The following is a 22,203-nucleotide window of genomic DNA, read 5'->3' on the forward strand; positions in this document are numbered from 1 at the left end:
CAGCAAGCCATGAAGTAAGAAGTATAGATAAACAGAAATAGAGAAATGTAAAAGCCCAGAGGCAAAAGGTAGATGGGATAATTTCAGTTAGGAAAAGCTGACAAGAAACAAGCCAAGCTAAGAATGTACATTAATAAGTAAGAATAAGACTGCATGTATTTATTTGGGAGCTGGGTGGTGGGCCCTTGATAGACCAAAGACCACAAAAACAAAACAAAACAAACAAAACAAAAAATCAAATCAGCCTGGGCTTAAACTCCACCTGCCTCTGACTCCCAAATGCTGGGATTAAGGTTTGCACCACCACCACCAAGCCAGTTTTGGCTATTTTGTTAATGCTTTATGGGGATGTCACCAGAAAAGACCACTCAAGAGTCTACAGCCAACTGAAAGTCTTTATTCCAGCCAGCTGGGACTACAGTCTGGTAGTGGGGACCCAAGTGTAGCCTCAAGTGTCTAGAGGAGGGAGCTTAAAAAAAAATCCTGCTATCTTGTTCAGCAGATGCAGGGAGAGGTTTTGCCCAAGCAGGCAGTTTAACAGAAGCCAAAATAAGCAGTTAGCTGCAGAGGGAAGTTTGCACAGGCAGGCAGTTTGACAGAAGCCAAGATAAATTAACTGGGGAATCTTGACCTCTAGTTCTGACATCAGAGTTCAGTAATTTTCCATGAGATTCTCCATCAGAAGTCAAATTATACTCACCCCTAAAATGGCTTCAGCAAGACTATGCAATAGAGGAGACCCTGTACTATCCTGCCATGTCACAAATGTATATTTATCTTAACGATGCACAGAGAACATAAATTATAGTTTTACCCTTTGAAATTTTTAAGTATTGAACCCCCTTTGAAAGTACTTTTTCATTAACAGCTATGTTTTTAATTTTCTACACAAATACTTAAGGAATGGATTCTCAATAAAAATCCTTTCATACACATTTCCATCAGATCTTTTTTCCCAGAATGAAGATACTTAAAATTGAATGGTATAGGATGGGAATGCATGAGGCTTCTCTAAACCACCTGCAATACAATTCGATTTCCTATCAGTTACAGGAATGGCAATAAAAGCAAGAACACTGTAAAAGCCACTTTACAGAACATGGGCATAAGCCAAATATTCTTTCAAGGGTTTTATATCTGTTGTACTGTTTCCACAACTTTGTCTAGTACTGTGATTGTCATTAACAAATTAGATAGAAAGTAAACATTGCACCTAATATCACAGGAGCCATGGGATATTCATAACCCTAGTTGCAATAACTGCTCTCCCTATGTTGGTTGAGCACTGCTTGAATTAAATTTATAGAATTAACAAGATGAGAGTGAATCAAGAGCATGATGGCCGTCTTACACTTCTGACATTCAAAAACATCTCAACAGAGTGTCACCTCTGAACAACAGCTTTCCCACGTTCTCATCCTCTAAGGGTCTCTCAGCATCGAGAGTATATGAACGCTCTGATGTTGACCAAATCCTAGGGCAAATTATACTTCTTCCCACATGCTTTTCCATCACAATCGTGCCAAGGAATCCTCTGATGTTCAGTAAAATGTCCACACAAAGATGTGCTTGCCTTCCTTACATGCACAGGACTCCTGAGGAGGAGGATTTTCTGAGGTTGTACAGGCTCATCATTTACAATAAAGGCTTTCCCACATTCTTTACATTCACAGGGTTTCAGACCTCTCTGAAGAGGTTTAGGAGCTAATTCCATAATGTTCCTACATTTATCCTTGCATTGGTAGGGTTTCACACCAGCATGGATTCTTTTAGATTGAAGAAGGCCTGAGCTCGAATTGAAGGTCTTTCCACATTCTTCACACAGATAAGTTCCATACCAGTATGAATTCTCCACTGTGCAATAAAGGCTGAAAAAAAATATAAACATTTTCTCCAATTCTTACATTCATAGGGTTTCTCACTGTAATGAATTCTGTAATATAAGGCTATCTTAGAATTCCTGAAGGTCTTTACACAATCCTTACATCCTAAGGCTTATCAATATGAATATAAGCATGTCAAACCAAGCTTGACTTTCGACTAACGGGCTTCGAACATTCTTAACATTGGTAAGGTTTCTTCTCATCAGTGTGAATTCTTTGATGTACTTTAAGATCTGCACCTCGAGTAAAGTACTCCCCACATTGTGTACATTCATAAGGATTCTTGCCAGTGTGAATTCTAAAATGCCCAAGAAATTGGTAATGATATTGAAAGGCCTCCCCACATTCCTTACATTGAAAGGGCTTCTCACCAGTGTGGATTCTCTCGTGAATTCGAAGGCCTGTACCACGAATAAAGCCTTTCCCACACACCTTGCACTGAAAGGGTTTAACATCAGTATGAATTCTCTGATGCTGAGTAAGTTGGTACTGAAGTCTGAAAGCTGACCCACACTGCTCACACTCAAAAGACTTCTCCCCAGTATGAATGCTCTGGTGCCGAGTGAGCTGTGCCAGAACAGTGAAGGCCTTCCCACACTCCTTACACTGAAAGGGTCTCTCTCCAGAGTGAATTTTCTGATGCTGCATGAGGTTTGAGCGCCGATTAAAGGCTTTCCCACACTCGTTACATTCATAGGGCTTCACACCAGCATGAATGATCCTATGTTCAACAAGGCTGGAGGCTCTCTTGAAGGACTTCCCACATTCCTCACATTCAAAAGGTGTTTGGCCTGTATGAATGGTTTTATGGTAATTAAGCTGGCTGGAAAAATGAAAAGCCTTTCCACACTCTTTACATTCAAAAGGCCTCTCACCACTGTGAAATCTCTGATGGCGAATGAGATGGATATTGAGTCTGAAGACTTTCCCACATTCTTTGCATTCAAACGGTTTCTTTCCAGTGTGGATACTCTGATGTTCAGTAAAATTCGAACGTCGACGGAAGTTTTTCCCACATTCCTTGCACTGATAGGGTTTCACGTCAGTATGGATTCTCTGATGTTCACTGAGCTGGTACTTACGTCTGAAGGCTGACCCACACAGCTTACACTTGAAAGGTTTCTCATCAGTGTGAGTTTTCATGTGTTCAGAAAGATACAGGTGAAGCCGAAAAGCCTTCCCACACACATTACACTCAAAGGGTTTCTCACTAGTATGAATACTCTGGTGTCGTGCAAGGTACGAGCCACTACTGAAAATCTTCCCACACTGCTCACACTCAAAAGACTTCTCTCCAGTATGAATGTTCTGGTGCCGAGTGAGCTGTGCCAGAACAGTGAAGGCCTTCCCACAATGCTTGCACTGAAAGGGTCTCTCTCCAGAATGAATTTTCTGATGCTGCATGAGGTTCGAGCGCCGATTAAAGGCTTTCCCACACTCGCTACATTCATAGGGTCTCACACCAGCATGAATGATCCTATGTTGAAAAAGAGTAGAGACTCGGTTGAAGGACTTCCCACATTCCTCACAAGCAAATGGCTTGGTACCTGAATGAATGGTTTTATGGTATTTAAGCAGATTGGGAAGATGAAAGGTCTTTCCACACTCCTCACATTCAAAAGGTCTCTCACCACTGTGCGATTTCTGATGTCTTGTAAGTTGTTGGTGGAGTCGGAAGGCTTTCCCACATTCCTGACATTCATAGGGCTTCACACCAGTGTGAATAGTCTGATGCTGAATAAGGTTTGAACTACAACGAAAGCACTTCCCACATTCTTTACATTCATACACCTTTTCTGTGTTGTGAGTCAGAGCTTTGCAGGTGGAAGTAGGCATTTTTTCCTTGTTACTAATCTTTTGATCAGCATCTCCTTGACAACTCTGTAGTTCCTTGAATGTACTAGAGTTGGGGCCATTACTAAAACTGGAGCCATGGAGATAAAAAGTTTTACTTAATTGCTTTATGGTCTGTTTGGGTAAATCTATACTATACATATGATTTTCTGGAGATATATTTTCAGCTTCATAACATGACTCCGATTCTGAAAGAAAAGGAGAAAGCAAGAATACATTATTTTTCTGTAACACACACACACACACACACACACACACACACACACACACACACGCACACAAATCCCTTACATGAATGGCCAGACTATAACATAGTTTCTGAGAAGCTAAACAGGAGCAAGGAGAGCAGCAGTAATGAAAGTTGGACAGGTTAGAAATAGGAAGGCGTGTTTGCTTTAACAAGATTATAACTAACTATACTGAAATAATTTTACATGCTTCTTTACAAAACTCACACCCTTCAGTGAAGGTTTTTGGAAGTGAGAGGACATAAAAGCCAAGCCTAATCTGATGGCACTGTGTTATTAATGTCTTCCCAAACGAACTGTTGTATCCCAGTCATTAGTGCTCAGATCTGAGTAATGATTTACACAGGTTCCCTGTGATGGCTAAAGAAACTTAATATGGAGACAGGCATCCCTTAAGGACCACTGACCTTTTGCGCTGGAATACTTGGGAGATCCTAATGACCTGCATGTGTAATAACAGGAAAATGGGCCAGGACCTGCTTTTGCTTCAGTAAAATTTGCTTACCTCTCAGAAAACAAACAACCAACAACAACAAAGAAACAAAAGACTTGCTTATCACTATGAGATAGGATGAAATGATTTATTTTTACTATATAGCAGGAAACAAAAATGCAGTAACATCTCCCCTCGCCAGTGAATTTGTGTTAGTGGCCACACCCCTTTGGGCGGGGTTCCAGGAGCAGACAGGACTGCTGGAAGCTAGAAATGGGAAGGGTGGCACACTCTTGCTTGGGTCTCGGAGACCATCAGAAGGGTAGAGACTGCCTCTTCTGGTGCAGGAACACCAGAGCGGCTGGCGAGCACGAGCACGATTAACTCTAAAATTCCAGCCAGGCAGCCATGCAGGCTGATCGTGGGAATCAACGTTTCCCGCCCAGCTGTGCATTTCATGGGTAGTTGCAATGTGCACTTTTCTGATGTTTAAAAACACACCTCACCACCCCTTGTGTACAGCATGCTGCTGCCCTCCAACACTGCTGGCCTTCTGCTCTAGTAGGAATAAATTCATTTAATTTAAATTTGAATTGACTCAAGTCTTTGGTCTTTCTCAATGGATTTGATTGCCACAATAAACCAAATCAAGGGGGGGAAAGTATACCACCAAAAAAAAAAAAAAAATACGGATTATCTTTCATGACTTAAGAAAACTGGTTTGGACTTGGAATTCTTTTTTTGTTTTGTTTTTTTTTGAGACAGGGTTTCTCTGTGTAGCCAGGGCTGTCTTGGAACTTGCTGTGTAGATCAGGCTGTACTGGAACTCAGAGAGCCACCTTCTTCTGCCTCCTGAGAGCTGGGATTAAAGGCATGTGCCACCATCTCCTGCTCTGGGCTTGGGATTCTTAGAAATTAAAGGGGGTTATAATCTGTGCTGGTGCTGGTACATACACAACAACAGGTAATCCCAGCAACAGGGAGCCATGGGTAACGGGGTCATGAACTCCAGGCCAGCTTGGACTAGATAGTGAGACGTCTGAGGAAAAACAAAAACAAACAAAAAAAAAAACCTAAAAGAAAAACAGGGCGGACTGGAGAGATGGCTCAGAGGTTAAGAGCACTGACTGCTCTTCCAGAGGTCCTGAGTTCAATTCCCAGCAACCACATGGTGGCTCACAACCATCCATTATGAGATCTGGTGCCCTCTTCTAGTGTGCAGATATACATGGAAGCAGAATGTTGTATACACAATAAATAAACAAGTAAATAAATAAATAAATAAAATCTTAAAGAAAGAAAGAAAGAAAGAAAGAAAGAAAGAAAGAAAGAAAGAAAGAAAGAAAGAAAGAAAGAAAGAAAGGAAGGAAGAAAGAAAGACAGACAGGGCCAGTGAATTGATTCCGATATTTACAGTCACTAAGGATCTCCAGTGAATTGATTACGATGTTTACAGTTACTAAGGATCTCCAGTGGATTGATTACAATGTTTACAGTCACTAAGGATCTCCAGCCAGGGAAAAGGGTGAGCTACCTGCAGATCCTCGCCTCTCCCTCCTCTCCTCCACGTCCAATCCCCAGTCTTATTCCCCATTCCCTCTCCCCCCCCTGCTCAGTAGCAGACCCTCTGCCTCCATTCCCAGGGCACTAAACAGATCCTAGTGGAACACTTATTTTCCTTCCTCCTGTGGACCCCCTCAACAACACCCACCTAGCCCAACCCCATTCCTGTGTCAGCTTCCAATACCTAGAAACACATTTTACCTGGAGCCCCCATGGCCACACCTGTCAGGATCCCAGAAGAATTTCCTACCAGGCAACACACAGCTCCCACACTCTCCTAAGAACCAGAGAGGGTAACAGAAGCCAAAGAATAAAAGACACTCACCCAACAAAGGCAAGACCAGATACCAGCACCTAGAATTACAATCTTCCCAAAAGCAGACAGCTAAATGCCAGCATAAAAACAATGGAGGCCAGCAACCCTACCACAGCAGGACCTGAATACTACAACATAGCTAAAGCACAAGAAAAAAGCCATTAAAATACCCTTTATAAATAGAGTATAGGCCACTAAGTAGGAAATAAATGAATCTCTTAAAGAAATCTATGAAAACACAAACAGTGGAAGGAAATGGACCAAGCAGTTAAAGACCTGAAAGAAGAAATAGAATCAAGAAGGAAACCCTGAACTGAGGATATCTGGGAGGATTTAGGAACTCAAACAGGAAGCTCAGAGACAAGTCTCACCAACAGAAATCAAGAGATGGGAATCTCAGACACTGAAGACACGACAGAAGCAGTGGGTACCTCCATGAAAGAATATGGCAAAGTTAAAAATATTCCAGCACAAATTTCATGGCAGTACGTACCACTGCAAAGAAATGAGAGCGATCTCGTACCATCAGCTTACCTGAAAGCTCTAAAACAAAATTACATTCAAAAGGATAGATAGCAAGAAATAATTAAATTAAGGACTGAAGTTAGTAAAATAGAGACAATAACAAAGAAATTACAAAGGAATCAATAAAACGGTTCTTTGAGAAAACCAGTAAGACTGACAAACCCTTAACCAAAGTAACTAAAAGAAGATACAAAGGAAGAAAATTAGAGATGACAGGAAGAAATACCAACAATTTTCCCGCTCCGCCGACCTGTCCCATACCAAGGTGAGTGACCCTCTGCTCTTGCCCAACTCCTGTCCAAAGCCCCATCCACCCCGATCTCTCTGGGCCTGCGCCTGCTCAGAGTAGACCTGCCTGGCCAGGGAGGCGCTCCCTGAGTCTGGAAACACCCAACTCTTGGGTCCTGCTTCGCCGACCTGTCCCATACTGAGGTCACAAGAGGAGATACAGAGACCCCATCTGCACCCACTGGAAGAAGATATGGGAAGAAGACAGAATAAGAACTCACTCAACAACACAAAGACCAATATGACACTACCAGAATCTAGGGACTCCACACCAGCAAGATCTGAAAATCTTGACACAAAAGATGAAGAAGAGATGGATCTCAAAATTTATCTCGGGAAGATGATAGAGACCTTTAAAGAGGAAACAAGAAAATCCCTTAAAGAAATAGAAGAAAAAGCAAGCAAAAAATTACATGAAATGGAGGAAAAGACAAACCAAAAAATTCAAGAAATAAACAAATCTCTTAAAGAATCTAAAGAAACCCAAGAAAAAAACAACCAAACAAGTGAAGGAAGCACTCAAAATAGTTCAAAGCATGAAAGCTGAAATAGAATAAAGAAATAAAGAAATAATAATAATAATAAAGATAATAATAATAAAGAAAACACAGAATGAGGCGACGCTGGAAATGGAAAGGCTAGATAAACGATCAGGAACTAAAGATGTCAGTATAACTAATAGAATTCAAGAGATGGACAAGAGAATCTCAGTTATTGAAGACTTGCTAGAGGATATACATTCATCAACCAAAGAAAATCTTAAGTCCAACAAATCCCTAACACAAAATATCCAGGAAATATGGGACACCGTGAAAAGACCAAACCTAAGACTAATAGGTATAGAAGAAGGTGAAGAAACACTGCTCAAAGGTACAGAAAACATATTCAACAAAATCATATAAGAAAACTTCCCCAACCTACAGAAGGATAGGCCTATGAAAGTACAAGAAGCCTACAGGACACCAAACAGACTGGACCACAAAAAGAAATCCCCCCGACATATAATAATCAAAACACCAAATCTACAGAATAAAGAGAAAATATTAAGAGCAGCAAAGGAAAAAGGCCAAGTAACATATAAAGGCAGACCTATCAGAACCACACAAGTGTCAAATTAGTGACTTAAAATCAAACAGTTTGACAAAGAGTGTTTAAACATCTAGTGTAGCTATAAACACAGCATATGAGGCAAAATGTTACCAATTAGTACATTTAGGTAGCACAATGAGTACATTTAGGTAGCAACTGTTTTTCTCAGCTGTTTTATTTGGGGGGTTATTGTTGCTGTTGTAATTTGTTCAGGTTTTGTTGTTAATGACTCCTTTATTTTTTATGTTTCTATGAATGCTTGCATACATATATATATATGTGTGTGTGTGTGTGTGTGTATACATGTATCTGTATATTATATAACGTGTATATATATTGTACACATATATACACAACAACATGCATACCTAGGGCCAAGGAGACTAAGAGTGCATCAGGTCCTTTGAAATTGGAGTTATAGGCAGTTGCAAGCCTCCATATAGCTGTGAGAAACCAAGTGGATATTGGAAGTGAACCCTCGGTCCTCTGTAAGAGCAGCAAGTGCTCTAAATGACTGGACTGCCTCCCCAGCCCCTCTGTTTGCAGATGGTCTCATGTCTGATATGGGATGTCCTTCTGTATGCTGTGAAAATGTGGTGCTTTTTTTTTTTTTTAAAGATTTTACTTATTTATTATGTATACAACATTCTGCTTCCATGTACATCTGCACACCAGAAGAGGGCACAGATCTCATAATGGATGGTTGTGAGTCACCATGTGGTTGCTGGGAATTGAACTCAGGACCTCTGGAAGAACAGCTGGTGCTCTTAACCTCTGAGCCATCTCTCCAGCCCCCGAAAGTGTCTTGCTTTTATTGGTTGATAAATAAAGCTGATTTGGCCAATGGCCAAGCAGAACACAAGTAGGCAAGAAAGCCAAACAGAGATAGAGAAAGAAGGCAGAGTCAGGGAGACACCATGTAGCCGCAGAAGGGGTAAGAAGCCAGAACATTACCGGTAAGCCACAGCCACATGGTTATACACAGATTATTAAAAATGGGTTAATAATTTACAAGAGGGAGCTAGCTAGTAATAAGCCTCAGGCCAAACAATTATATTTAATATTAGCTTCTGAGTGATTATTTCATAAACAGCTACAGGGACCAGAGAGTGGAGAGAAACCAGTCCAGGAGGACCAACGTGACAGAGAAAAACATTCAGCTATACGTGTCACCTAGGCTGGCCTCAAGCTCAGTACGCAGCTGAGGATAACTTTGAAGTTCTCATCTTCCTGCTTCCACCTCCCAAACCCTGGCATTACAGATAAGTGCCCTTGTTAGTCAGGGTTCTCTAGAGGAACAGAAGTCTTCATTCTATATATATGGACTTATGAGAGTGGCTTACAGGCTGTGGTCCAGCAAGTCCAACACTGCCTGACTAACAACACAAAGTGCGAGAATCCAGTGGTTGTTCACTCTGTTCACGCCTTGAGGCTGGATGTCTCCACAGGCCTGAGGTACATGCTGGACTCTGAAGAGGCAGGCTCTCCTGTCAGTGAAGGAATGGACTTGCCAGCAGAGTGAGGGAAGCAGACAAAAGGCAAGGCCTTCCTTCTCTCACACCCTTTGCACAGGCGGCCACCAGAAGGCGCGGCCCAGATTTAAGGTGGGTCTTCTCGATTCAAATGATTTAATTAAGAAAAATCTTTCGCCCAGGCGGTGGTGGCGTACACCTTTAGTCCCAGCACTCAGGAGGCAGAGGCAGGAGAGTCTCTGTGAGTTCGAGACCAGCCTGGTCTACAAGCGCTAGTTCCAGGACAGCCTCCAAAGCCACAGAGAAACCCTGAACCCTGTCTCGAAAAACCAAAAAAAAGAAAAGAAAAAAGAAAAATCTTTCACAGGTGTACCCAGCAGCGTGGGTTTTATTCAGTTCCAGATATAGTCAAGATGTCAGTCAAGAAAAGCCCTCACAGCCCCCATGCCACGCCAGGCGTTAGGCTGTGCTGTGTGTGCTCACGGGTTGTTTCGGTGTCTTGTCCACCTATTCTTTTTGAGTCAGGGTCTCTTGTCAGTGGCAACAACAGGTGGCAACTGAAGTTTAAGATGTCAGCCCGCCATGAGGCAACTCCCTGATTGGTGAGTCTCGAATAGGCAAGGCCCCAACACCACAGATCCCAGAATGGCTTTTGCTTCTGCTGCGCCTTTACATGTTTGCTGCTGCCATCTTTTTCTGGTGTCTGGCCCTGTGGCAGCATTCCTGCTAGGCTACACCTGTCTGGCTCCAGAGTACCTACGCCTAATCCATCCTCTGTTTAGTGGTACCTTTTGCTTCCCTTGCTGCCCTTTTTGTGAATCTTGTCTGGGAGTTTCCCAAGGATACAAAAAGCCTATGCAAAACTTGGCTGGGGAGGAAACCCAGAAAACTGTGGGTCCCTCCTGAATGGAGAGCTTGCACTTGCCTTGTGCCTTTGGAAGCTTCCTCGGGATGTTTTGAGGATGTGGAAATCAACTTGCTAAGGTATAAAACCAGAAGACAATAAAGGAAGCCCTGGGTGAGGAGAGAGGCAGTACTTTAGAGGTTGGATCCCCTGCAGCTGAGAAAGGCCACAGTCGTTCTTAAGGTGCCTCTGAGTTTTCTTTCCTCAGACCCTCGTGAACCCAACACCCATGGCATGACAAGGCACGGTGTGAATGGGTGTGGGGCAATCCCCACTGGCTGAAATGTGGAGTGTTTATCTTATGGAAACTTCCCGTTCTACTGGGCATCTTTACCTGTGGGTTATTATGAAGGTGTTTTCATCTTAAATGAACTGTATGATAATAATGTTAGTTTACACAGAGTTCTGATCATTAGAAACACAAACAAGGAAGTGTCACGTGGCTAGAACACATGAGTTTCTATTGAGGAGCTGCGTAGACTGTGGCTTAGGTTAATGGTTAAGAAAAACAACGGAGTCCCAGTAGCCCAGCTAGCTTAAATTCTTTTAGTCTTAACGTTGGGAGATGTGCTTACAGATTTCTGGGTGCATAGCTGAAACAGGGCTTTGAAAATAAAGTTAGATTAAGATGTTTTTGTCAAATAGCTTTGAGGTAAAAGACCCAAGAAGATAATCTTAAGTTTTAGAAAGGCACAAAGTCCAATTGGGAACTCATTAAGGTCAGGGAAAAGGAACAAAGCAGGCAATTATCGTTGGCTGATGCACCTGTCTTGCTAAGATTGGTTGATGACCAAAGTGATGATTAATTCCTTACACCATTTCTGCCCTCAATCTCCTGATATGAAAAACTATTGATGAGTGGGTTTGCACCCTAAAGTTTAGGTTTGTGATTCCTTCGGGATTCCTTATAAGATTACCTTTCAAGACAAGTAATAAAGTAATTGGCCCTTTCTTTGTAACTGCAAAGTTCAGCCTACCAGTAAAAGAATAGCTTGCTTGCCCACACATATCATCTACAAGTTGCCTGTGTACATGAATTCTTGGGATAATTTGTTTTTCACTTATAATACATAAAATGTTTAGTCATGTAAGGGATATGGAAAACACACTGTTATTACTGTTTGTTTGGAATTCATTGTGATCATTCGCTTGAAAAACAAAATGCAACCACATTGTAATTCCTATATTGCCTGAAAGGCTTTGGATAGATAAGCTAGAAGAAAAAAGTATACGGTAGAAAGAACACAGAGAAGAACACAGAATAGAAGGAAACCATCAGGTAAAAAAGTCTTATTATGTGCTGATGCTGTGGATTTCCCTGTCCGCCCCCGAGGCAGCAACAGTCTCTCATTTGCCTGCCAAGTAAAGTAGGCTGAGCAGTTAGCCAGACAAGGGATCTGCCTTTTCCAACTCCCCAGTGCTGCAGTCTATACACTTTCATAGAGTGACTATGAAGACTTACAATTAAAATGTGTTACTGCATTCACTGGTGTCAAAGTATCTTATCATTGGATCAGCAGTTAAGAGCAATGACTGTTCTCCCAGAGGACCTGAGTTCAAGTATCCGAAGCTACCTGTAAATGCAGCCTCAGGGGAGCTAACACTCTCTTTGGGAACCTGCACACATGTGCACACACACAACCAATAATAAAATACATTTAAAATGATAGAAAGAAGGTAACTGCTCCAGTAAGAGGGAGGAAGATGAGAACACCTTGCTGACTCATGAACTCCAAGGCCCTGTGACAGCTTTTGCTGTGAGCGTGACGTCCCTCCCAGGTCTCAGCCATGTTCTTCAACAGGTCTCGGCACTCTGAAGGAAGTGTGTCAACCCAGTGCCAGGCATGAGGTGACTCTCTGACCACATGCTGTGTCTGCCCATGCTGGAGCCACGCCTTCCTCCTACTCACCTGGGCTGGGCCTGTCTGTTTCTTCCTTCACCACCATCCAGGGCTCTCTCTCCTGCTCTAATAAGGTGATCAGATGTGGTTTGGAAATGGGACTTCCCACTTAAAAGAAAAAAGGGACACATGATGTAGACATTTCTGGGTGGCTTTGTTTTTTGTTTGTTTGTTTTTGAGACCCACTCTCTCTTGTTATCCCTGGATGTCCTGGAACTTGATATGTAACCAGAGGCTGGCTTTGAACTTACTTGATCTACCTGCCTCTGCCCTCTGCCTCCCAAATGCTGGGATTTAAAGGTCTGTGCCACCCTGTGTTGCCTGTGCAGATTTTTAAAATACAGACTTATTTATTATAAAGGTCTACACACAGCTTGGCATGGTGGATCATGCCTGTAAGCCCAGCAGCTGGGGGAATGAACCAGGGCAGTGTGCGATGCCTAGCAAGCCCCTTACATTGCAGTAACAGATGAAAACCCATATTAAAAAGCCCCATAGCCGGGCCTTGGTAGCGCACGCCTTTAATCCCAGCACTCGGGAGGCAGAGGCAGGTGAATCTCTGAGAGTTCGAGACCAGCCTGGTCTACAAGAGCTAGTTCCAGGACAGCCTCCAAAGACACAGAGAAACCCTGTCTCGAAAGACCAAAAAAAAAAAAAAAAAAAAAAAAAAAGCCCCCATAATACTGAGGAGAGACATCAGATAAGAAGAAGACACCTGGGTAAGAAATCAGCTGTTGTTCTGGTGAGATGGCTTAGAGGTGAAGAGCACTGGCTGCTCTTCCAGAGGTCCTGAGTTCAATTCCCAGCAACCACATGGTGTCTCACAACCATCTGTAATGAGATCTGGTGCCCTCTTCTGGCAACAGGCATATGTGGAGGCAGAATGTTGTATACATAAAAAAAAAAAAAAAAAAAAAAATCAGCTGTTTCAGAAAAGGGTTTCAATCTCACTGAAATATAGATCAGGGCTTGTCACATAAGGGAAATGTACACATAATGGTGAGAACATGAACCCTTAGGCTACACTGTCTAGTGTAAACCCCACCTCTGCAGCTCACTAATAATGTTGTTTATTTTGGCAAGTCCCATAAGATTCTATGTTCAGTTTTCCTACCTTAAAAACTGTGTATGGAGTTGGACGTGCTGACACATGTCTTATACCCAGCACTCAAGACTAACAGGCAGACAGACGTCTACGGTTTCCAGGCTAACCTGGCCTACAAATCAAAGTTCCAGGAGAACCAGGGTTGTTACACACAGAAACCCTATCTCAAAAACAAACAAACAAACAAACAAAAACCTGGGCATGGTGGCAGACAAGAAGTTAAAGGCCAGCTAAGTTTCTTAGCAAGTCCAAAGCCCCCACAGGCTACATGAGAAATGGTAATTTAGATTGAGTTGATGGCATCTATTAGATAGGGTTGATACTGAGATGAAATACTATATTCAAATACTCTGAACACTGTCAGACCTATAGTAACACAAAACCATTTTTTTTTTTAATTCCTATTTATGTGTGTAGTATGCTACGGATGGACGGAGGGTTTGAGCATGCTGGACAGTGCTCTACCGCTGACTTAGGTCCCCAGTCATGAAAAGTGTGAGCATTACTGTTATTTCAGTTGATTTCTTTCACATTTACACCTCATTCTTACAGATTTTCTCAATGAAAAAGACAAATTCACAGCCTGAGATGGCCACAACCAAGCAGGTAAACAGGTAAAGGAAGTGTTTCTTGAGGGAAACAGAATGGGTCCACTTCTGTTTTGAATCAATTCTACTGATTCATTACTAAGTGGAACATAAAGGTTCTTTCATTTAGTTGTGTATGCATGCATGTAGAGTGTATGTATCTTTTATGAACAAGTGTATGTAGGCATACATGCGTGTGTGTGTGTGTGTGTGTGTGTGTGTGTGTGTGTGTGTGTGTGTGTTGTATACACGCCAGAGAGCAGTGTGAGGTGTCATCTTTGATTGCTCTCCACTTTGGTTTTTGAGACAGGGTCTCTCTCTGGACCCAGAGCTCACTGAGAGGATCTCCAAGGTGTACACAAAAGGTAGGTGCTTCATGAAGCTCCTGCTTTCAATCAAGGAAACCCCATATTATTCCTTTAAAGAAGGAGGAACTCAGCTACGTCTTTAAAATTCTATCAATTTTAATTCATTTTATTTTATGCACACGTAACTGTATATTTAAGCACCACATACATGCACAGAGACCATGAAGGACAGAAGAGAGCATCGAATCCACGGGACATGGAGTTAGAGATGGTTTTGAGCCACCTTATCCTGGTGGGAATAAACCCAGTCCTTCTGTAAGAGCAACTAGTCCTTTTAACAGCCAAGCTATCTCTCTAACACCAATTATATTTGTTGATTTATATACTTTTTTTTTTGGTTTTTCGAGACAGGGTTTCTCTGTGTAGCTTTGGAGCCTGTCCTGGCACTCGCTCTGTAGACCAGACTGGCCTCGAACTCACACAGATCCTCCTGCCTCTGCCTCCCAAGTGCTAGGATTAAAGGTGTGTGCCGCCAACACCTGTCCTTTATATACCTATTTATTTCATTTTATTTCTCTGTTTTGTTTGAAACATGGCCTCACCTTGTAGACAAGGCTACCCTGGAACTCACTATGTATCTGAGGGTGACCTTGAGTTCACAGCAATCATCCTGCCTCAGCCTTCCGAGTGAAGAATGACAGGCATGAGCCAAGCCCAGCTTCAGCTACCACAGGAAAGATGGCCCTGTCTTTACACTCAGAGTGAGGAAAGCCAACAGTGTAGAGGACACGTCCCCCACTCCTGGGGACAGATGGCCTTACCCACTGTGACCAGGTTGCTGTAGGTCTCCAACATCAGGTCCCTGTAGAAGGCCCTCTGAGCAGAATCCAGGCAGGCCCATTCCTCCTCAGAGAAGTCAACAGCCACATCCCCAAATGTCACTGCGCCCTGAAACCACAGACACAGCAGAGTGAAATTGGGAAAGCATTCAAGTTGGAGAAACAGCTGGGTGGTGATGGCACATGCCTTTAATCCAAGCACTAGGGAGGCAGAAGCAGGTGGATCTCTGTGAGTTCAAGACCAGCCTGGTCTACAAGAGCTAGTTCCAGGACAGCCTCCAGAGCCACAGAGAAACCCTGTCTAGAAAACAAAACAAAACAAAACAAAAAGATGGAGAAACAAGGGAAAGGACTCAAGAATGGGAAAGGAGCCATGGAAATGTTCAAGGCGCCTGACTGCCTTCAAGATGATGTGTGTGTCTTAAGTCTTCCTGAGCTCTGGAGACTGACGTCCCCTCCAGTCACAGCCTGGATGTCCTGTCCCTCTCATCACTGAACTCTCTCTTAAAGCCCCTCAGGCAGGTCATCTCGTCACACACATGCACCCAGGCCGTTCACTCTCAAACCCCGTGTCACCAGCCTGAAAACACCAAAGATGTCAATCAGGATTCAAAGGACACCATGGCCTCAACATTCTGAAACCCCCAAAGGCCCTGCTTCCCTGTGGGACTGTGGCCTCCTCTGCAAGGACAGCTCCCCCTGACCACAGACCAAGCAGAGAGCAGATGCATCCAGAGAAAACTCCAGAAGCAGCAGGAGAGAGGCACAGACAGCAAGTGCTCTGACCTTCAACCCTCACTGTGATGGACGGGGCAGCCTGGGCTGGAGGACTTGGGGTCCTGGGGAAGCTTCACAAGAGAAAGACAGCAAAGAGGCACCTAACTGAAAGTCACCCCATGTAAAGAGAGAACGTAACTTACACAGGCCGTGTCTTGAGAACCAGAGCTGGCCATTCTTCTTCAGGATCCTCCCCTGGGGACAAAAAGAAAGCCTTTCATTGGATGTCACGTGAGGTTCCCAGACTGACTTAGGTCAGCCTGACGTCACTGACTACTTCATTTCTCCAGCGTCCGTACTCACGCACTCCTCTCCACGGCTCACAGCTTCCCACACACAAATTGAGGCAGACAGGAGTCCACAGAGAGCCGATCCTGTCCTAACCCCAGACAACCCACTGACAAGGGCTCAATGAGGACATGCAGAGCATAACCATGTCTGCCTTGAAGTTCCTGCAGAAGACGCCAGCAGAAGGGATCCCATCTTCCTTCCTGAGATGCAGCTAGGCCTAGACTGTAAGCAGAGCTTCCTACTGGAACCCCACCCTCAGGGATGACAGGGTTACAGCCACTGAACTGTAACCCCTCTGAACCCTCAGGGATCAGTGAGGCACCGCAAAGCTGCAGGGTCTGCAGCTGCAATCCTCAGGCAGTGTGCAGCGTTCTGCACCCACTTTTAGTAAATGGAATCATACACCATGGGACACTCCCCTGACTACTTTGACCCATTTATGATCATGGCTTCCACTGTATCAATTAAACCATGATTTTTTTTTTTATGGTGTCAGAGTAGGTGAATGGGATTTGTTCCCCACTTTTAACAATATGAGATATTTTGCACACGCAAAAGAAATTCAAGGTGTCATAAGTCTGGAAACTCTAGAACTGGGTTTCTCTACCTCAGGACACTGACCTGATTACTCTGTGTTAGGCTGTGTGGATGGACTCTCCTGTGCTCTGGACAACAGCCAGCAGCATCCAACCTCTACTCGCAAGATCTGAGTAGCACACACATCTCAGGACTCCCTGAGACATTATTCTGTGGAGCAGCCATCACCCAACGGGGGACCAGCACTCTAGGCAACAGGTCTAAGCTAAGCCTTGTTCCATACACTTTGGGATTGTTTGTTTAATTTTTGGGCGAGTGTAGAATATTCGACTGGTCCTGAACTCTTCTTTTTATTTTTTATTTTTTTGGTTTTTCGAGACAGGGTTTCTCTGTGGCTTTGGAGGTTGTTCTGGAACTAGCTCTTGTAGACCAGGCTGGTCTCGAACTCACAGAGATCCGCCTGCCTCTGCCTCCCGAGTGCTGGGATTAAAGGCGTGCAATGCCACCACCGCCCAGCTCTGATCCTGAACTCTTAATGCTCTTTCTGCCAACTCCCATGCTGAGATTACAGCCATGCAGCACCATGCCCAACTCTATAGTACACATTTCATAATCTTCTAAAATTACACATTTTGTCTCCCCACAAAATTCACACGCAAATATTCCTTCTTTCTCTCTTTCTTTCATTCCTTCCTTCCCTCCTGCCCCTGCATACACCAGGCTAGCTAACCTTTCAGGGATTCCCATCTCCAATCCTGCAGTAGGAGGGCTGGGATTAGAGACAGGCACGGCTGCATCTGGCACTGCAGTTTCATGCTGGCAAACACTGTACCCACGTTTCTACATCGCCGTGGTAGTTCAGTGTGTGACCTCATGACATGTATGACTGGCTTTCATGAAGTCTGTGATCATGAAGGCCATAAACAAAAGTGCAGGAGTCCTGCTGGATGTGGTAGCATGGCTCTATAGAGCATGAGTTCTAATAGGTCTCAATAATAAATCCTGGAGTCAGATATAGAGGAAATGCTGAGAGACCAGAGAGGAGAAGGGGTAAGCCACAGCCACCTTTACCTCACCAGCTTCCCAGTGGGAAAGAGTGAGTTCCCGTTTCTCTGCCCAGCAGTCTCACTTCCCATCTGTCTGTACAGACCTCTAAGGTTAGCCAGCAGCAAGCTCCACCCTCTGATCTCTTCACACACGCATTATTTGTACAAACAAGATATCACCACGGCTCGGGCTGGAGAGATGGCTCAGAGGTGAAGTGCACTGGCTGCTCTTCCAGAGGTCCTGAGTTCAATTCCCAGCAACCACATGGTGGCTCACAACCATCTGCAATGAGATCTGGTGCCCTCTTCTGATGTGCAGGCATACATGTAGGCAGAACACTGTAGACATAATAAATAAACCTTAAAAAAAAAAAAAAAGATATCACCACAGCTCTCCATTGCCAGTGCTGGAGACGCAGAGGCATGAGGCTTGTCCAAAGCCCCAGGCCACCCTGGGTTCCAGGACAGCCTCTCTTGTCAATGGTGCTGGGAAAACTCAATTTTAACATGCAGTAGAATGACACTGGACCCTCAGTCACACCTCATGCGAAAGTCAACTCAAAACAGATTAAAAATTAAGGACTGCAACTGATACTACTAGAAAAAAAATATCCAGGAAAGCCTCCATGACACTGGAGGCTTGGGATATTAAAAACACAAGCCACAGTGGACAAATGGGATTCACATCAAACTACAACCTTTACACAGCAGAGGAAACAAGCGTAGAGGGAGAGTCTGGAGAATGGGAGAGAATATTTGCAAACTACACATCTGACACAGAGCTAACATCTGAACTCCAGCACAGCAAGGAATGTAGACAATTCAGTGACAAGGACACATGCTAATTAGGAGACAGGCAAACAAAGAAACAGACATTCCACACAGGGAACAGCAAGGTGAACTATTAGAGGTACATAAAAAATAAGCATCAGATAGATACATATTAAAATCACAATGAAGCCGGGCTGTGACGGCACATGCCTTTAATCCCAGCACTCGGGAGGCAGAGGCAGGGGGATCTCTGTGAGTTTGAGGCCAGCCTGATCTACAAGAGGGAGTGCCAGGACAGCCTCCAAAGCCAGAGAAACCCTGTCTCGAAAATACCAAAAAGATGAATAAATAAATAAAACCACAATGAGAGGCCTCCTACTGCCTGATAAGAGTGTCAATTACCAGGGGGCTGGAGACAGATGGCCCAGTGGTTTAGAGTATTTCACAGTCCTGCAGAGGATGTGGGTTCAATTCCCAGCACCCACATGGTGGCTCACAACCATCCCTAACTCCAATTTCAGAGACTTGAACACCCTGGCATGAACATGGCCCACATTTAAAGTGACCAGTATCAGCAAGAAAGCATAATGAGTACAACGAGGAAGAAAAAGCACATTACTGGAGGAAATGTAAATTAATACAGTCATTGTAGAAAACAGCATGCTGCAGGCTAAAAGAATTACAAATAAAACTTACAAATGGTCCGTGAATGACACTACTGAGCAGACACGCACAGGAAATAAAATCAGTACCTCAAAAAGACGTTTACACACCTGCATTTCTTCCAGCATTATTTACATAACTGTGACATGAAACTCTACCAAGAGATAACTAGACAAAGCAAATCTAGATTGAGATTCATAGACACAGTGCAACGATATCCAATGGAGGAAAACAAGTAAAATAAGCTAAAAAGACAAATGTTGGGGCTGGAGAGATGGCTCAGAGGTAAAGAGCACTGGCTGCTCTTCCACGGGTCCTGAGTTCAATTCCCAGCAACCACATGGTGGCTCACAACCATCCATTATGAAATCCGGTGCCCTCTTCTGGTGTGCAGATAGACACGGAAGCAGAATGTTGTATACACAATAAATAAATAAATTAAAAAAAAAAAAGAGTTCAGTTCCCCGACAGCTCACAGTGCCTGTAATTCCAGCAGATCCTCTGCATCTGGTCTCTGAGGGCTCCAGTGCTCTTGTTCACAGAACCACACCCACAGAATTTAGGATAAAAACAATCAGTCTTTAAACCAAAAGACAAACACCCACGATCTCCATGCTGAACCTGAAAATGTTACCTCACAGGAACAAGTGACACGGTGGGTGGTGGGGGTGACAGTCAGTGGCTGGCGCTGGGTCAGCAGCACGGTGGTTGAGAGTGGGGGATGTGGATCCTAAGGGACTTGGGAGGACGCTCATCTAGGGCTACAAAATTCCAGCCACACAACACCACTTCCGGATACATCAAGCAACACGGTGACGAAGACTAACGGCTTTGAAAAGACTCGGGAGATACCGAGTGCACGCGCTACAAAAATGTGACCCCCGCCGTGGAATCCACCAAGGCTCCTCAGGCCCCTCACGCTTTATCATAACTCTAACCTCTGGTCCTCCCCGTCTGTAACGTCCTGGGACAGGGAGTGACTGCAGAGAGAGACGTCAGGGTCTCTGCAACGATCGCGGGGACACTGAGTGGAAAGGAGGGGACGATGTGAGGCCACAGTGGTGGAGGCGCCAACTGCACACTCCGTCCTCACTTCCTGACGACTCTCTACTCAGCACCACAGCCTCGTCTCTCAGACAGGAGGGAAGAGCAAACTCACTCTTGAGTCTGAGGTGCGCGGCGGTGACGCTCGCACTCGGCTCCAGGCCGTCCTTGTCCTTGTGAACCTGAGAGCGCAGACCCCGCGCCCTGGTGAGCGCCCCGCCACTCCCCTCCCCTTCACTAGTGTCGTGGGGAGGGAATGGGGGGGAGAGAGACAGAGAGACACACAGAGAGAGACAGACAGAGACAGAGAGAGACAGAGAGAGAGACAGAGAGACAGAGACAGAGACAGAGAGACAGAGAGAGAGACAGAGAGAGAGACAGAGAGACAGAGAGAGAGACAGAGAGAGAGACAGAGAGACAGAGACAGAGAGACAGAGAGAGAGAGAGAGAGAGAGAGACAGAGGGACAGAGAGAGAGAGAGAGAGACAGAGAGAGAGAGACAGACAGAGACAGAGAGAGAGAGACAGAGAGAGACAGAGAGACAGAGACAGAGAGAGGGAGAGAGAGAGAGACAGACAGAGACAGAGACAGAGAGACAGAGACAGAGAGAGAGAGACAGAGAGAGAGAGAGAGACAGAGAGAGAGAGAGAGACAGACAGCGGGGTGGACGGCGGCTGGCACAGCGACGCCCACAGAGAGATCAGGTGTGCACACACACTCACACAGTGCACACTCACAGTCACACACAGTCACACTCACACAGTGCACACTCACAGTCACACACAGTCACACTCACACAGTGCACACTCACAGTCACACAGTGCACTCACAGTCACACTCAATCACACACATGCACACTCAAAGCCAGTCACACAGTGCACACTCACAGTCACACACAGTCACACTCACACAGTGCACACTCACACTCAGTCACACACGTGCACACTCAGTCACACAGTGCACACTCACACTCACACAGTGCACACTCACACTCAGTCACACACGTGCACACTCAGTCACACACGTGCACACTCACACTCACACACGTGCACACTCACAGTCACACATTGCACACTCACACAGTGCACTCAGTCACACAGTGCGCACACACTCACACAGTGCACACTCAGTCATACACGTGCACACACACACTCACACACACTCACACACACACACACACGCGCACACACACACGCACACACACACACACACTCACACACACACACACACTCACACACACACACACTCACACACACTCACACACTCTCACGCACACTCACACTCACACACACACACTCACACACACACTCGCATTACACCACCACCCACACACCCCACCCCACCGTCCACGCCCGGCCCGCAGGCTCCAGCCTTACTCCGTGAAGAACCGGAGCACAGACTTCCTCCTACCAGAGAGCTCTGACCGTCTTCAGTGGCGCCGCCAGGACACCGGAAGTTGATAGTTTACGGCCTGCGCGGTGGCTCCTGGGAAATGTAGTCCCGGTGCCCGGAACCCGAGGAAGGCGAGCACTCGAGGAGTGGAGACGGGTCAGCGAGATCCCAGCATGCAACGCGGGCCAGCCCGTCCGGGATCTGCCCCAGGGGCTTGTGGGAGCCCCCGCAGGGGCGCGAGCTGAAACCGGAGGCTCCCTGGGGGATGCAAAGGCTCTCCCGGGCCCTGCGGGCGGTTTGTCGTCTCCCCCGTGGAGCGCGCAGGCGAGCTTTAGTTCAGGGTGCAGAACCGGGGTGACATCAGATG

At 45.0% G+C, this 22,203-nt stretch overlaps 1 protein-coding gene across 6 annotated transcripts; it reads right to left on the minus strand.

The window, feature by feature from the left end:
• Window positions 1-377: 377 nt before the first annotated feature.
• LOC100767772 (zinc finger protein 60) lies at window positions 378-21,924 on the minus strand. Of its 6 annotated transcripts, none has more exons than XM_027430474.2 (5): window positions 21,855-21,924; window positions 16,236-16,287; window positions 15,298-15,424; window positions 12,486-12,584; window positions 378-3,925 (listed from the first exon to the last, which is right to left on the minus strand). In XM_027430474.2, the coding sequence occupies exons 2-5, from the start codon at window positions 16,266-16,268 to the stop codon at window positions 2,061-2,063; spliced, it is 2,124 nt and encodes a 707-aa protein (XP_027286275.1). In that variant the 5' UTR covers window positions 16,269-16,287; window positions 21,855-21,924; the 3' UTR covers window positions 378-2,060. The 6 variants fall into 6 exon arrangements, with proteins under 6 accessions (XP_027286275.1, XP_027286274.1, XP_027286276.1 ...); XM_027430473.2 differs by having other exon boundaries at window positions 21,821-21,911; XM_027430475.2 differs by lacking the exon at window positions 21,855-21,924 and adding an exon at window positions 20,560-20,660.
• Window positions 21,925-22,203: the final 279 nt, after the last annotated feature.

This window comes from Cricetulus griseus, chromosome 9, assembly GCF_003668045.3.
Source record: "Cricetulus griseus strain 17A/GY chromosome 9, alternate assembly CriGri-PICRH-1.0, whole genome shotgun sequence".
NCBI classification, from domain to species: Eukaryota; Metazoa; Chordata; class Mammalia; order Rodentia; family Cricetidae; genus Cricetulus; species Cricetulus griseus.